Genomic DNA, 16,043 nt, shown 5'->3' on the forward strand with positions numbered 1-16,043 from the left:
TTGAGTTCTCTTTTCTCAAACTTCATTCAGTGTGACTCTCAGCCAACTTCCTGCTACTTTCTGGTCAAGATGTAGCCAGCACCATGTCTACCTGCACGCCACATACTCCCAGTCATGATGATAATGGACTGAACCTCTGAAACTGTAAGCGAGCCACTCCAATTAAATGTTTTCTTTATAAGAGTTGCTGTGGCCATGGTGTCTCTTCACAGCAATTAAAAAAAAACAAAAACAAAACTCTAACTAAGACAAGACTCAAATGTGTTAAGCTAAATGAACACAAGCCAAACTCACAAGGCTGTGTTCTATGGGGTTCCATTTATAGAACATTCTAGAAAAAGAAAGCCATAGGGGCAGAAAATAGATCACTAGTTACTAGGTTTTGAGAGTCTATGAAGGAAGCAGACAGGAGGGTACAACATGAAAGATTTGGGGGGCACGTTGGAACTTTTTTATATATCAACTTTAGTGTGTTTATATAATTATATGTATTTATCAAAAACAGAGATCCAGATACATTAAAAAAAAGCCAAAAGCAGGTTTTACTCCACATAAATGAAAATGTCATTCTTGATGTTACCCAGAAGTAATGATAAGTAGGGACACCAATTAGCAAGATCAATTAACCTTGTTCCGGCAGGCTCTAATGGCAGCCTGGACCAAGGACAAGGCCTTGCAAGGTCCCACAGCACATGCCGCTCCACGGTTTGCAGAGGAAGAGGACAACCAATACCCTTCAAACCAAATGAATGACTTTCTTTACCACCACCTGTGGCTGTAGTGACATGAGTTAATTCTTTTTAATTTGCCCCCCACTCCCCGTTGGGCCTTCAGGTGGGCACCTTTTTAATTTTTTTAAAAGTCAGTAACACTAACAAAGGGCCTTGTGAGAATCTGCTTCTGTTCTGTCCTCCACTGGCATGACTGATAGATAGCTCAGCTGGGGAAGGACTGTGGGACTCTCAAATTTGCACTCATTTGAAACAATATCCTTGGAGTTCACTGGACTGAATGAGATTCACGTAACCAAGGCTGCCATGTGGAGACATCCTGACAGGAGTGGGCAGAAGCTCAGCTTCTGTTTAGCCATCCTTTGTGCAGGTGCAGTTCAATAAATCAAATGATGCATTAACAGGAAAAGTCTTGTTTATGCATAAAACACCCATGTTATCCTTACAAGAAAGCCTCTCTTTCAATTGCTCTGCATAGCTCTGGCAATGCAAACTTATTTAAAGAGTTCTTAGCATGTGCTACTCTTAATGAAATTACTGGAGTCAAAACTTTAAGTACTGCTTTAAAAAGCTCAATTTAGATTTGAAGTAATGTTTGAAAAGTCAGTTCCCAATTAGACAAACCACTTGATTATCTTCTTCCCTCCTAGCAATTAGGAGAACAAATGAAGCCATGGCTAGTTTAATGATAATTCTGAGGGTTCTTGTAATTACTAATTTTAGAGGTAAATTGGTAGTGAGAGCATCCAAATGAATAATCATTAAATACAGAAGTTTTGAAAACAGCAGCATTCAGAGACAGGTGATGAAATTAATGCTTACCCCTTCACCTTAGAACTATGAAGAAGCATCTCAAAATAATGCAGGAGATGAGGCCAAAGTCCCCCACCTCCAATGTGTTCAGGTAGGTACCAAGTGCAGGTCCTGGGAGAGTTGACATTCTCCTAATTACCTTTATTGTTTCTCCTTAGCAAACGACCCCCCCCCCCCCACTGACCTAGGTGCACAAATCAGAAAGTGAAGACGCCCTAGGCCACTTTCTCTTTCCCACATCCTCATAAGAGATAAAATTTGAATTTTTCAATTGTTTCCAGTCTAGCAGTCAAAGTTACATCATTTTCTAATGGAATCATGCAGCAGCCTGCTTCTCTCTCTCTCTCTCTCTCTCTCTCTCTCTCTCTCTCTCTCTCTCTCTCTCTCTCTCAACTTTATCCTTTCCACTACATCCCAGAAACCAAAGTCTGGGGCTGGCGGCTCACATCTGCAATCGGAGCTCTTGGGAGGTTGAGGAAGGTTGAGGCTACCCTGTGCTGTGCATCAGTTACATCCCAGCCTGGGATATACAATGAGACTTTGAATCAGAATAAACAAGTCAACTCAAACCAAGCAACTAAGAAACAAAGCAAGCAACCAAGAACCAAGCAAGCAAGTAAGCAAGCAAGCAACCAACCAATCAAAAACAACAATCCAACAAAACCAACCACGTCTGATCAAATCACTGATTTCTGGGTCAAATCCAAATTTATTATAGCAAGATGGAGAGGGTCTTCACCATGCATCACATGTAGTCCCCTTTCCTCTGCTGACTTAGAGCATTGTGAGTTGTCCAGCCAATGGGCATGAGTGGATGTGGGTGGAGCCTTGTGACTGGTTTAGCCAAAGGGCAGTAAGCCAATGTGTGTAGCGTTAGTTACTTCAGAGGCTTTCAATTGTGAAGACACAATCCATTCTCCCCTTCTGTGGAAACTAGTAAGAACACATGCTCCAGATGTCACAGCTAAAAGACGGCCCAGGCCTATTAGTGTGGGTTCCCAGGGGCTGTGAGTAGAACCACTCAACATCCTATTGAGCATAGAGTGTGGGTAGGAAACAGCATTTTCTCTGTTGAGCCACTGAGACTTTGGAGCTATTTGGTAGGCCAGCATCACCCAGTCTTTTCTGTTTAAATACTGCAATTTACTTTTTTGGCTTAGTGGCTTAGCTCTGGATCTAGCCGGCTCTGAGTCCTCTTGCTACTTCTATGCCCCGGTTGCTCCCTTCTCCATGCATACACACCCAACCTTAATTGTTTCTCGATTGGCTCAGAGGGCATTTGCTGACTGCTCAGATGAAGTTGCACATCACAAGCTCTTCAAGGTATCCTCTGCTTCACTTTGTACCATCCATCATCCTTGTAATCAATTACCCGCGTGCCTGACGGTGTGATCTTTGGGGTTAGGGACCCACATCTACTCTGCACCTTTAGAATTTCGTGTAGGGCTTGAAAGAGCAGGTGCCAATGGACGACTAAATAAATGACTGTGCAGGACAGGGTCAGAGTGAATGGTTTATTTTTTTTCTAACCATCTTCAAATAGGTTTTCATTTATTCAATTTAATGCCTTAAAAATTGTTGTATTGTTACCGGATCCGAAGACCTTTCACAAACTAGGCAAGTAATTTTTCTATGGAGGGCCTGTTCTGTGTTAGCTGGTCTGTAAAGTGTAACAAACACACCTATCACATGTTTAGAGAAGACAGAAATCAATCAATGTTCACCTGGATTCTGAAATGTTCTGGACATTTTTTTCCCTCCCCAGCAGAGCTGCATAAAACGGGTGAAATTTGAACAGACGGGAAGGTGTACCAGGCACAAGGTAGGTGGACCGGGAAGAGGCCCAGGGAGAGACAAGGTACAAGGAAAAAGAATACGTTTCGTTTTAGAGACCACACCCTAAAAGCACAATTGTTCTGCATCTCCCTCTACCCTTCCCTCCGCTGGTACATGGACTGGCTGTGTGAAGAATATACCCAGCTCCCTGGAAGCTGGGCAATGCATAGGACACACCCTTTGCTGTAGAACCTGTTCCGGCTTTCATGCACGGAAGAATTGGCTTCTTCTCCCCAATTATGCCTCAGTCCTATTTTCAACACCCCGCTGGAGGGTGGGGGACACTGCCTGGTACTTCTTTTTATAGCTCTCCAATACTCACTTTTAATGCTTTTATGCAGGGTAAGCACCCCGAGAATGCAGTTAAACAATGAAAATTCTCTTTTGAATTTGCAATGACTTGCTTCAAGCTAGGGTGAGGCTCGTGGCTAGTGAGGTTAGAGAGACTAGAGGTTAGGTAATTACACTGGAGAAACAGATAGCCTAGCTTGGTTTTTAAGTCATTTAAAAAAACCCACAGAAGTAAGGCTGGGGAATTAGCTCTCTAGGTAATGTGCTTGCTGAGCAAAGGTGACGAGCTGTGTTTGAATCCCCAGACCCTGCGTAACTGGGTGTGGTGGCACATGCCTGAAACCCCAGTGCTGGTGGTGGGGGTGGGACACAGGCAGACCCCGTGTGCTCGCTGGCCAGTCAGTGTCATCAAAATAGCAAACTCCAGATTTACTGAAAGACTCTCACAACAAAGATGAGGAGCTGTAGGGGACGGAATCTGATGTCAACTCTGGCTTCCCTCTGGAATTTTACATCCAGTGGTCACGACTCCCAGTATGTTGGTAGATGTTGGTGCGCATCATTGCTGCTCCTTGCCCACTTCTAAGCACAAACACACAGTTTTAGAGCTGCTTTCAACTTAGTTCAACCTTGTTTTATTGTGGTAGAAAACATACGTGTTTCCTATCACATATGTGTTTTCTATCATTTTCTTTAAGTGTGTCTAGCTCAACAGTGTCGAACATTCATAGTGTTCTGGACAGATCTCCATTACCGTCTCATCTTGAGGATTTAAAAATCTATACTTATCTGATCTACATGGGAAGTAGAAAAAGACAAGATCTCCTGAGTAAATTGGGAGTGTGGAGATCATGGGAGAAGGCAGAAGTGGAGGGGAGAAGAAGGGAGGGGAGCAGAGAAAAATATATAGCTCAATAAAAACAATAAAAAGAGATAAAATAGAAAACCTATACTTATTCAATTTTTCAGTGCAACAATAAATCATAGATTTTCCAATAATATCAAGTGCTTCACAATATTATTAAATTTAAATGGTATATATGAAATTTTTCTAGCACCATAATGAAGAGTAGGCCAGGCATAGTGGTGCACACCTTTAATTCTAGCACTCAGGAGACAGAGGCAGGTGGATCTCTGTGAGTTTGAGTCCAGCCTGGTCTGCACAGTCTGACCCCCCCAACCCCCCCCAGCCCCACAAAGTGAGTCCTTACTGCTGATTATTTGGATTATTTCTGCATTTCACTATTACGTACCATGTTATGGTGAACATTTTACATGTTTTGCACAAGCAACTTTACATGTTTACTTAAATATTTCCTTATAGTCAGCTCTCAGATGTGGAACTGTTGACATAAAGCAGTGCACACTTTAAGTTTTTTTTTTTTTTAATATGGGTGAACTTGCATTTTGATGTGAGAAATTTGATCATTTGTCACTTCCAGAAACAGAATGGAAAAGACCAGTTTCTCCATATTCACCAGAACTGGGTGTCATTGTGCAGACTTTTTCTTCGAGGTTCCAAGCGAGTTCTAAGCCTCATGTTAAATAGGAATTGCTTTCAGGCATCACTGGGGCACACAGACTCTCTTGAGCAAGCTTGACTCGGTGCAGACGGGAGTCTCACATACCTCTACGAACAAGATGGGGAAGATGCCCACTTTATCTCCCAGCTTCCCTTCTGCCCAGTTCTCATCCACTCGGCTGATCACTGTGATGATGTCATCCTGAAAGAGAAGGCCTCACGTCAGCTCTGTCTTCCACTTTCAGGGAATGGGATCTTCTCATGGAGACTAGTTTGTACCGGGGAACAAAGGGTGGAGCTCTTGAGTAGGTTGTGTGGGAAATATTTCTGTCATCTTAAAAGGTAATGTTTGGGCACCAAGATGTTCAAGACGAAAGGAAGTGATTTGTGGATCAGTGGAACCCAGTAGGAAAATTCAGAACACTCCAAGGGGAATCTGTGGTTTTCATTTAAACTATCCTGATGGAGAAGCCAAAAGGGAAGTCATAGAGGATTCAGCTCTAGCTTGGTAAAATAACTTTCATTCCCATTTTGAAGACTTTTAGGACTGACTCCATCTTAATATGTTAAAAATAAAGCAGTTTTCATTCAAAATTTTCTTGCTACAAAAGATTACATGTAAAGTTGGAGAAAATTGAAAATAATCAATAAGAAAAACAAGTGGATCCTGTCTGCCACAGTACAACCACCGCTAATAGCTTGCTTCACATTTTTAGATGCTTTTGTAATAAGATAAAAGATATATGCATATAAATGTTGATCTCAATTCTTTTCAAGGATACATATATGCCTTCCATAAAGTGCATAAATTTTAGAAATGAGCTGGAACAATCAACTATAGCCATGAACCCTCATCCAAACCAAGGTATGAAACCTAACACCTTTGTGCCGTTTCCCACACTCCAGCCTCGTGACCTCTGGTACTGTTCACTCTTTTTGTCTACTCTCCTACTTCATACAAACGATGTCATACTCAATATCTTAAGAAGAACATTTTTGTTGTAAATCTCTCTCTCTCTGGTACATGTGTGTGATATGTACCATGGTATGTGCGTGCTAGTCAGAGGGCAGCTTGTGGGAGTTGGGTCTCTCCTTGAACCCTGTGGTCTGGGACTGGACTCAGGTCATCAGGTTTGGCAGCAAGTGCCTATGTCTACTGTGCCATCTCCTTAGCCACCACAACCTCTTCTTTGTGCTTTTGAGAGAGACTTGCTATGGCGCCCAGACTGACTTCATTGATCTTCTTATTCATCTGCCTTAATCTCTCAAATGTTGAGATTACAGACATGCCACAGTATTTGGCAAAGGGAAGATCTTTGGTTGAATTTGGACATGGGATTTAGGATGACCCTAGATTTTTCTAGAGAAGTCTCAGTGTTCCACAGTGACAGAATGGACAAAACCCTCTGTTCTGGTGTCTTCATCACACTTCCCCACTGACGTGTATGTGTTTTCTACTAGACTCCCAGTAAAGCAGAAGGAAGGGCATTGCTCCATCACTTTGTTCCCAGAGGCCTGTCAGATGGGGGAGGGGGCTGGACTGATGACTCAGTAGTGAAGAGCACTTGCTCTTGCAGAGGACCCAGGTTCGATTCCCAGCACCCACACAGTGACTCGCAACCATGTATAACTCCAGTTCCAGAGATCCAATGCGCTTCTCTGTTTCCACAGGTGCCAGGTATACATATGGTATAATACACACATGTGGGCAGAACTCACATACATAACATGAAAATAGATTAAAATATATTTAAAAGAAATCATTAAATGAACGGGCTTATGGGCTTTTATTGAGGAATTATAACAGTACCACTTCATGGACTTACATGTTAATGCGTCATAGCAGCAACTAATAAGGTAACCCCAACTTAGGGTTCTATGAGGGGATTTGGACATCTATGGTACAACTTCTGAAAACTCTGTTGAAGCTCCAGATAATACTATATTTTATGTGTTATCATGGCCACATGTCACTTCACAGTAGTAGACCATTGACCAATACATAGTCCATGCAGTTGAAATTATACACACAGTTCGCCTACATATGTGCATGAGTGTGCACACATACAGATACACATGTTCACTCATGTATAGTGTGTATACTCTTTAAAAAAAATCAGCAGAGCTACAGTACTGAAAACAGCCTGGTATTGGCATAAGAACAGACAGGAGGACCAACTGAACAGAATAGAAGACCTGGATATTAATCCACACTCCTTTGAACACCTGATTTTTGACAAAGAAGCAAAAAAATATCAAATCAAAAAAGAAAGCATATTTAACAAATAGTGCTGGCATAACTGGATATCAACATAAAGAATGAAAATAGACCCATATCTATCACCATGCACAAAACTCAAGTCCCAAATGGATCAAAGACCTCAACATAAAGCCAGCCACACTGAACCTTATAGAAGAGAAAGTGGGAAGTACACTTGAACGCATTGGCACAGGAGACCACTTCCTAAATATAATCCTAGCAGCACAGACACTGAGAGAAACAATTAATAAATGGGACCTCCTGAAACTGAAAAGCTTCTGTAAAGCAAAGGACACGGTCAACAAGACAAAACAACAGCCTACAGAATGGGAAAAGATCTTTGCTAACCCCACATTAGACAGAGGTCTGATCTCCAAAATATACAAAGAACTCAAGAAATTGGACACCAAAAGATCACATAATCTAATAAAAAACCATCAAGTACAGACCTAAACAGAGAACTTTCAATGGAAATGTTCATCATCCTTAGTCATCAGAGAAATGCAAATCAAAATAACTCTGAGATTCCATCTTACACCTATAAGAATGGCCAAGATCAAAAACACTGATGACAACTTATGCTGGAGAGGTTGTGGGGTAAAGGGAACACTTCTGCATTGTTGGTGGGAATGCAAGCTGGTACAGCCCCTCTGAGGGATGTCAGTGTGGCGATTTCTCAGGAAATTAGGAAACAACCTTCCTCAAGACCCAGTAATACCACTTTTGGGTATATATCCAAAGGATGCTCAATCGTGCCGCAAGGACATGTGTTCAGCTATGTTCATAGCAGCTTTGTTTGTCATAGCCAGAACCTAGAAACAACATAAATGCCCCTCCATCGAAGAATGTATAAGGAAAATGTGGTACATTTACATAATGGAGTACTACACAGCAGAAAAAAATAACAACATCTTGAATTTTGCAGGAAAATGGATGGAGCTAGAAAACATCATTTTGAGTGAGGTAACCCAGACACAGAAAGACAATTACCACATGTACACTCATAAGTGGTTTTTAAACATAAAGCCAAGAAAACCATCCCTCAAATCACAATTCCAGAGAACTTAGAAAACAATGAGGACACTAAGAGAGACATATATGGATCTAATCTACATGGGAAGTAGAAAAAGACAAGATCTCCTGAGTAAATTGGGAGCATGGGGACCTTGGGAGAGGATTGAAGGGGAGGGGAGAGATAGGGAGGGGAGCAGAGAAAAATGTAGAGCTCAATAAGAATCAATAAAAAAATCATCAGTGTTAAACAGTGGACTGTGGCTTCTCCATAGTCTCTGTGTGGACTGTGATTACCTTGAGGAAGGTCAGGCAGTCCTGATTCTCACTCTTATCCTTGTCTCGAAGTTCAAAGTTGTAGAGGGCCCTGCAGAGTGGTGGTGGCTGGGGCAGCTGCTTGATGACCTCCACGGAGCTGGCTGGGAAGATCCCACTGACCCCATTGATCTCCCCCTGGTACCAGTTCTCATCAAGCTGTCTCCGGAGGAGGATGACATCTCCTTTATTAAACTTCAGGTCACCCGGATTCTTCCCTCTGTAGTTACACAAGGCCTTGGCTCGAGGCACCTGCAAGTGGCAAAGACCAGAAAATAGGAAGTGAGCTTAGGGCTGGAGGGATGGGAGGCCTCATAGCAACGACTAGTGATGGTTGTGTGTAGACCATCTAGCTCATTTAGCCTAAGTAGCTGTCTTGTTTTCTTTCCCTGGCCTGTGATGAGGTACTGTGGCAGAAACAAGAGGAAAGAGTTTGTCTGGCTCTCAGTTCATGGGACCCACCATGATGGGATAGGTATGGCAGCAGTCTCAAATTAAGAAAATGTCATACAGGCTTCTCTAACACCCTGATCTTTTTGTTTTTTAATATTTATTTATTGATTATGTATACAATATTCTGTCTGTGTGTATGCCTGCAGGCCAGAAGAGGGTACCAGACTCCATTACAGATGGTTGTGAGCCACCATGTGGTTGCTGGGAATTAAACTCAGGACCTTTGGAAGAGCAGACAATGCTCTTAACCTCTGAGCCATCTCTCCAGCCCCTAACACCCTGATCTTATGGAGGCATTTTCTCAATCGAGCTTCCCTCCTCTCAGATGACTTTAGTTTATATCAAGTTGATATAAAACCAGTCAGTACAGTGAGTTAGTGATTCTCTCTGGGTCCATACTGATATTGTCTGGTTGTACCTCTTTCTACTTATGTGATTAGGGTTCTTTAATATTTTTTTGGACTATGTTCACATAGAAAACAGGGTGTCAGTAGAATGTCTACCTCATTAGGGCTTTTGTGAGCAATAAAGGATATCCATAATGCATTTAACATCTTGCCTGGAATATAACATGTGCTTAGTGAGTGGCTTTTTTTTTATTAGCCTCAGGTATAATGGGGAACTAATGACACCAGTTCTGCATCCTCCTCAGCACTGATGGGAAGAAAATGGAAGTGGAAGCCACCTGCAAATAGGAAGTGGTTTGTGCGAGGGCTGAGGCATAATTTGTCTCCAGTCTTCTTCAGAAACTCTAGATCTCATGAACGTTTGGATCATTAGGAAACTCAACAGAGACAAGGAAACAATTAGTCAGGAATCAATCATAGCTCTTGAAAAAAATAAATCAGCAGCGAATCATCATTTGTCAAATCAGTCGTCTGTCTAAATAATTAATTCAGTCAAATGTTCTCCCCCCCCCCCAATTGGGACTGGTTTCTCCACATGGGAATGACCTCGTTGTGGTCTTATTAGAGGTTGAGTTGGCACCCTGAAAGTTCTCACAGCTCAGGTTCCAACGAAAGCCTCTCTCTCACCTGAGATATTTGTGTGTGCCTTTCTAGGCAGTGGGATGAAACAGTTCCATGCATTGGGATAGCTTGCTCTTCTGAGGGGAGTAGGAAGGCTTTAATTCAGGTCTCCCGGGATTTTCTGGGTCTACAATACTCATTTGAAAATGGAATTCCAAGTAGAATGTAGAGAAGAGACCTTGCATCCCTTTGGCGATGGGGTAATGGAGCTACAGATAATGTAAGGGGAGCCTGGGCTTAGAGAATTACAAGGACACAGCTCACTGTGGGAAGGAGATTGGAGGGTTGAGCAAGGCGTGGAAGTGGTTGAATAAGGCAGAAGAACACATTCACATGGTGAGAACTCTGTTGTCAATATAGTTAATAATGCTGATTCATAACCTTTAGTATGAAGTATCTCTCTCAATATGCTGTTCAGTGTAATAGAAGTCAAGGAGAGTTGTGCAGACTAGGTTTCCACTGCATATCAATTTATCTGCTTAGGGAAATACTAGATGTCTGTGCCTCAGAACATTAAGATTATTTCCAAAGCCAATGTTTTTGGTATTGAAATTTCTCCAAAGTGTTGAGTTTAGGTTTTTAACTTTTAAAACAAAACAATTGTGTTGCCTTTAGAATTAGACAAAACCGGGAGCGGGGGAGAGAAGGGTGGAACTTACAGGTGGGGTGTGGAGCTATGGGAGGAGTCTGGGAAGAGAATTAGCCAAACTGAGCAAGACAGGTAATAGCAATTATGAGCTGCCTTGAAGAAGATGACTTTTGGGAAACCAGCACGTAGAGGGACACGAGCAGGGGATCCCAAGGAAAAGCTTAAATCTCTGAGACACCAGCAATCAATACCTCTCCTCCCAAATTCCTTCACTCCAATCATCGCATAATCGGTATCACAACACAAGCCACAGTTTTCTGGGCACATGACTACCCAGAAAGGTAGATGGCCATACTGTTCAGTCTTCCTGGCAGCCGTGTGGGATGCAGCAGCAGCTCTGACTGCCATCTTGAACAATGAGGATGAAGGCGGCTTCTAAGCTATTGCCCCGGACTACTCCCTTTCAGACTTCTGTTTGAAAGCCTCATAAACTTTTATATTAACGCATTTTCTTCTATATTTAGAAAAAGAAAAGAATGAAATGATAAAAAATCCAAGTCCTTTACACAATCATGGTAATGTATATATAATAGTATTATTTTCATACATACCAGAGACCATTGCTCCATAATGTATTTTATTTAATTCTTACAGCAACCTTTGAAGTATATATAAATTCAAATTTCAAAACTTAGAAAACTTGAAATCAGGAAAGTTAAAAGGTTGCCCAAATCCACAGAGTGAGGTCTAGTGGATCAAGTTCCGAACACAGGACTCTCTTAAGCATGAAGCTCATGATTCTCAAAATCAAATCTGTGGTTTACCTGTGCCAGAATTCTGCAGGATGCTGAAAGCACACACCCCAGACCCCAGCCGTGACTTATTTGCTCAGTCTTCCTTGGAGTAGGATTTCTTTTTTGTAGTTGCGTTTTAATTTTAATGAATCTTTTCTACCATCTAGGTTGGACGCTACTCATTTGAGCTACATCTTTTTCTAAATCAAATGGGGGCAACGGAGATTTGATATAAGCTTGTAAATTACCAACCTACTTTCTTCTTTTCCTTCCGGGAAGATATTTCTAGTGCAAGTGGCATACGTATTTTAATGAGTACCGAGAGAGTGCATTAAAGTAAAGTTGCATAAAAGTGCTTCAATTCCTTTGAAGTCACCTAAACTTTGAAACTCCATGCTGGTACTAATTGTCCATCTTCATCTTCGTCATTTCTTTTCTCCATTCCTCTTCAACAGGAGGCAGTGTTGTGGACATGAACTACAGATTCTAATTTCAGCACAAGGCTTTCCATCTTAGTTCTTCCTTCTGGTTAAGATGTCCTCTGCTTATTCTTGGTACTCCCATTATAGCGACAGAAAACATTGTCTTCCATGTGCAGCTAGGGAGGGGGGAGGCAGGAGGGGACAGCAAGGGAGAGAGAGGAGGAGAGAAAGAGGATGACCCCGAAGGGAAGGAAATGGTTCTATCAGGCCATTGAAGTTTCCCTTACGTTATTGCACTATTGAATTTTTCACCTGCTCGTCTCAGTCACGGGATCTCACAACCATGCGAAGTAAGTGGCATCACCCTATTTCATGGACTGGGAAATTCTGATATGGTAAATGTCACCTGACAAGGCCCAAGAAAGACTGGCTCACCTGACCCCAAAGCCCTGGTGCTGTCGCCACACTCCTTCCATTCCAGCTGGAGGAACCAGAGTGTTTTCTCATCGGGAAAAGTCACCGGGACTGTTTAGTAATCAAAATCCGAATGAAGTGTGAATGCAATTGCCTTGATGCTGGCTGCATTAGCATGAATTATTGAACTCCAGAGCCCTCACATAAAAGCTAAGCACCTGAGGAGTCTCAGACGGTTGATTCTATCCGGTCCTCAACTGTTCCCTCCAGGGAAAATGACTCCATGTTCTGCATCAGTTATTACCCGTTGTGCACTTGGCACCAGCTTTTATCACTCATAATATTTCTTTGTCTCTGCAGGTGCAGGGGTGGAGGTGGGGTGGGGAAATGGATTCGAAGACTCAAAGGTCATTATCCACCTTTTTCGTGGAGTTTGACGCAAGAGTGGATAATCCATCTTGTAATGGAAGCTCATATGTGCCCCCCAAACATTCCTTTCTTTGAGATTCAGAAAACTTCAGGATTGTTCCTGAGACCTGTTAGTTCATTTTTTTTTAAGTTGGCCATGATTTAGGTGGCTGGACAATGCACAAAGCTCAGAAATAATCAGTGTGTGCAGAGTTACTAGAAATACAATTGGGCTGTCCCTTTGTGGAGCAGTCCCCGGTCTGAGGAACTTTCTGCTTTGTTTTCATCTTTTGGCAGACACAACAACATTCAGTCTGGTTATGGCTCCCATTGGGTCAGGGGCTCTTGCCTGCCAGTCAGAGAATAGATTGAGTTACTCCCCCAAAATGAATAGTAAGGGGGGCAGGCATAGGTACCATTTAGGGCCAACTAGTATTTTTCTTAAGAATTGATATTTAAATGGAGAAAGACTAATTTTTACTTTGGGATCACAAACCTTATTCTCGTAGCCCTTTGACTTCCAGACCTGATATTACATGCAAATTGTGGTGTTATTTCCTAACCGGTAGACACAGCTCCCTGAAAGAAGCCACAGGCAGCACTTGAACCACAGATTAAATGAAACAGACAGTAGCTAGTCTATTTTCCGTCCAATAGCTGGAAGTAACTCAGAAAAATATAAGCAATTGTAGAAAATACTATAAAGAAAACAAATTATTTGGCTTGTATTTCTTAAACTTCAAGAGCACAGTGTTGGTTTCTACTTGGCATCTGGTGAAGGACTCGGGGCTGGATAATGACATGCAGAAGGCATGACATGGAGAGAGAGAGAGAGAGAGAGAGAGAGAGAGAGAGAGAGAGAGAGAGAGAGAGAGCTCCTATTGCTCCCTCCCTCTAGTCAGCTCCAGTCTACCTTATGTCACCATCCCCCTACTCATTAAGACCTCATTTTCTCTTCTCATAGCCCCCCTTCTTGCCTTATGACCTATCTCCCATATATTCACATATAAAAATTAAAATATAGGCTCTTCATAAGAAAGAATATACGTGACATTCATCTTTCTTTGTCTGAGTACCTTCACTTGGTACAATAATTTATAGTTTGATCTGTTTTTCTGCAATTGCCTTGATTTTAATTTTATTGAATAAGATTGCATTGTACATGTGTTATATCTTCTTTATTTATTCATCTGTCGAGGGGCATATGGGCTGGTTCTATTTCTTGGATTCTTTTGTGGATTAAAAATATCAATAAGTATGGATTTGCAAATATCTCTGTGGTTGGGCAGAGGGTTGTTTGGGTGCATACCCAACTATGATACAGCTGAATTATATGGTAGAAGAACATATATGATTCAGCCAAGTAAGTACTGGTTTGTGTTTTCACTTTTGTAACTTTGGCTCAGTCAAGGCTTCCCTGATGCTTAGACATAACAAATTGGGGTCAATACTTATACTTTCCTATACACACCATGCTCCAAGAAGCTGGGTTATCCAAACCTTTTAATATAATAAAAGGTCTAAGTTAGGCAGTGGTGGTGCATACCCTTAATCCCATCACTCAGGAGGCAGAGGCAGGCAGATCTCTGAGTTTTAGGTCAGCCTGCTCTACAGAGTGAGTTCCAGGACAGCCAGGGCTACACAGAGAAATTTGTCTTGAAAAGAAAAAAAAAAAAAAAAAAGGAAAAAAAGCTGACTTTTTGCCCTGGGAGGTAATGCCTAAGATATTAGACTACGGTGCCTGCTCAGAGACATTTGGGGGCCTCAAGCCACAGTAAATCACCTGTGCCCAACCTTTCACATAATAGCATGACATTGTCATTTACAAAGTTCATACTCAAGGACCATGCTGTTGAGTTACAAAACAGAAACACACACACAGACACACAGACAGACAGACACATACACACACACACACACACAACTCACACTCTCACAGTGTTTTAAATAAATTTAGGATTTTGTGTTGGCTTGCATGCCGTAGGTCTGATATGCCTGCTAGATAGTTCAAGGTAGGTAGCACAGGTGGTCCAGTCATGCCTACATGGCAGGCCTCCAGTGATATTCCTGGACACCGGGTCTCAGGTGAGCATCCCTACAAAGCAGATCCTCCTGTATCACTGATGGGGGAACAGGTGTGCCTGCCTGCTTTTGTACTGGACAGTCATGCGGAAGCACTCTACTGTGCCCTTCTTGGACTGTGCTCCTTTCCACTGTTTAATCTGTATTCTTTAGCGGAATAGACCAGTTTTCCCAATTTCCAGTGATTTGTTGAATCTGAAGATGTCCTGGGGCCCTTGGACACACCTCGTTACGGTATGTTGAGAGGACTAACGAGACAAATCATGCGGACTGTTTAATAGAACGAGTGGAGATAATGAATACCACAAAAATCAGGATGCTTAGGAAGTCTTGCCCAAATGAAGAGAAAGGAGGAACCAATCTGATTTCAGCATCCCCTGGCTTGTCTTTCTCAGCCCTATTTGCCGCTCATTTGTTTTTCTTTCAGCAAGTATAATTTAAGAAGCCATCATGCCAGGCATTGCACAAATCTTTGATTGATCTTATAGTCTCCTTGGTCAAACAAAAAAAAAACCCCAAATGTGTATGAATAAATACAAAATTGCAAATTAGAGTGCATTTAACAGAAGAAAAGATTAGGGGAGCAAGAGTCCTTGAGATAGGAAGGAGACAGCAAGGGAAATTAGTATCGCCTCGCAGATGTAGTTAAACCTTCACTCTATTGGTGGTGTGTCTTCCTTCCTTCCTTCCTTCCTTCCTTCCTTCCTTCCTTCCTTCCTTCCTTCCTTCCTTCCTTCCTTCCTTCCTTCCTTCCCTCCCTCCCTCCCTCCCTCCCTCCCTCCCTCCCTCCCTCCCTCCTCTCTCCCCCTCCCCCCTCCCTCCCTCCCTCCCTTCCTTCTTCCCTGCCTCCAACCTCCCACCCTCCCTCCCTTCCTGTTCTTGTCTGTCTGTCTTTTGTCTGAGGCCTTTTGTTCTAACCTGCACCCCAGTACTGGGACATCATAGGTCTTTGTTATGTACTCATTTTCTGCCACAAAGAGAAATAGCATCCTTCCTCCCAGTTCGAGAAGATACCAGCCAAATGTCTGGCCTTCTTCCTGAGAGCCTGTAGCCAGAAGGTGATGGGAAGCAGGG

General features: G+C 42.4%; 1 protein-coding gene across 2 annotated transcripts in view; it reads right to left on the minus strand.

The window, feature by feature from the left end:
• The window catches only part of Sh3rf2 (SH3 domain containing ring finger 2), a 110,733-nt gene that overhangs the window by 51,075 nt on the left and 43,615 nt on the right, over positions 1–16,043 (minus strand). For both annotated transcript variants that reach the window (XM_057788237.1, XM_057788236.1), the window contains 2 exons: positions 8,762–9,031; positions 5,300–5,395 (listed from right to left, as the gene is read on the minus strand). In XM_057788237.1, the coding sequence (XP_057644220.1) occupies positions 5,300–5,395; positions 8,762–9,031 (366 nt within the window). The remainder of the gene's footprint in view (positions 1–5,299; positions 5,396–8,761; positions 9,032–16,043) is intronic.

Source organism: Chionomys nivalis, chromosome 14 (assembly GCF_950005125.1).
Source record: "Chionomys nivalis chromosome 14, mChiNiv1.1, whole genome shotgun sequence".
In the NCBI taxonomy this organism is placed as follows: Eukaryota; Metazoa; Chordata; class Mammalia; order Rodentia; family Cricetidae; genus Chionomys; species Chionomys nivalis.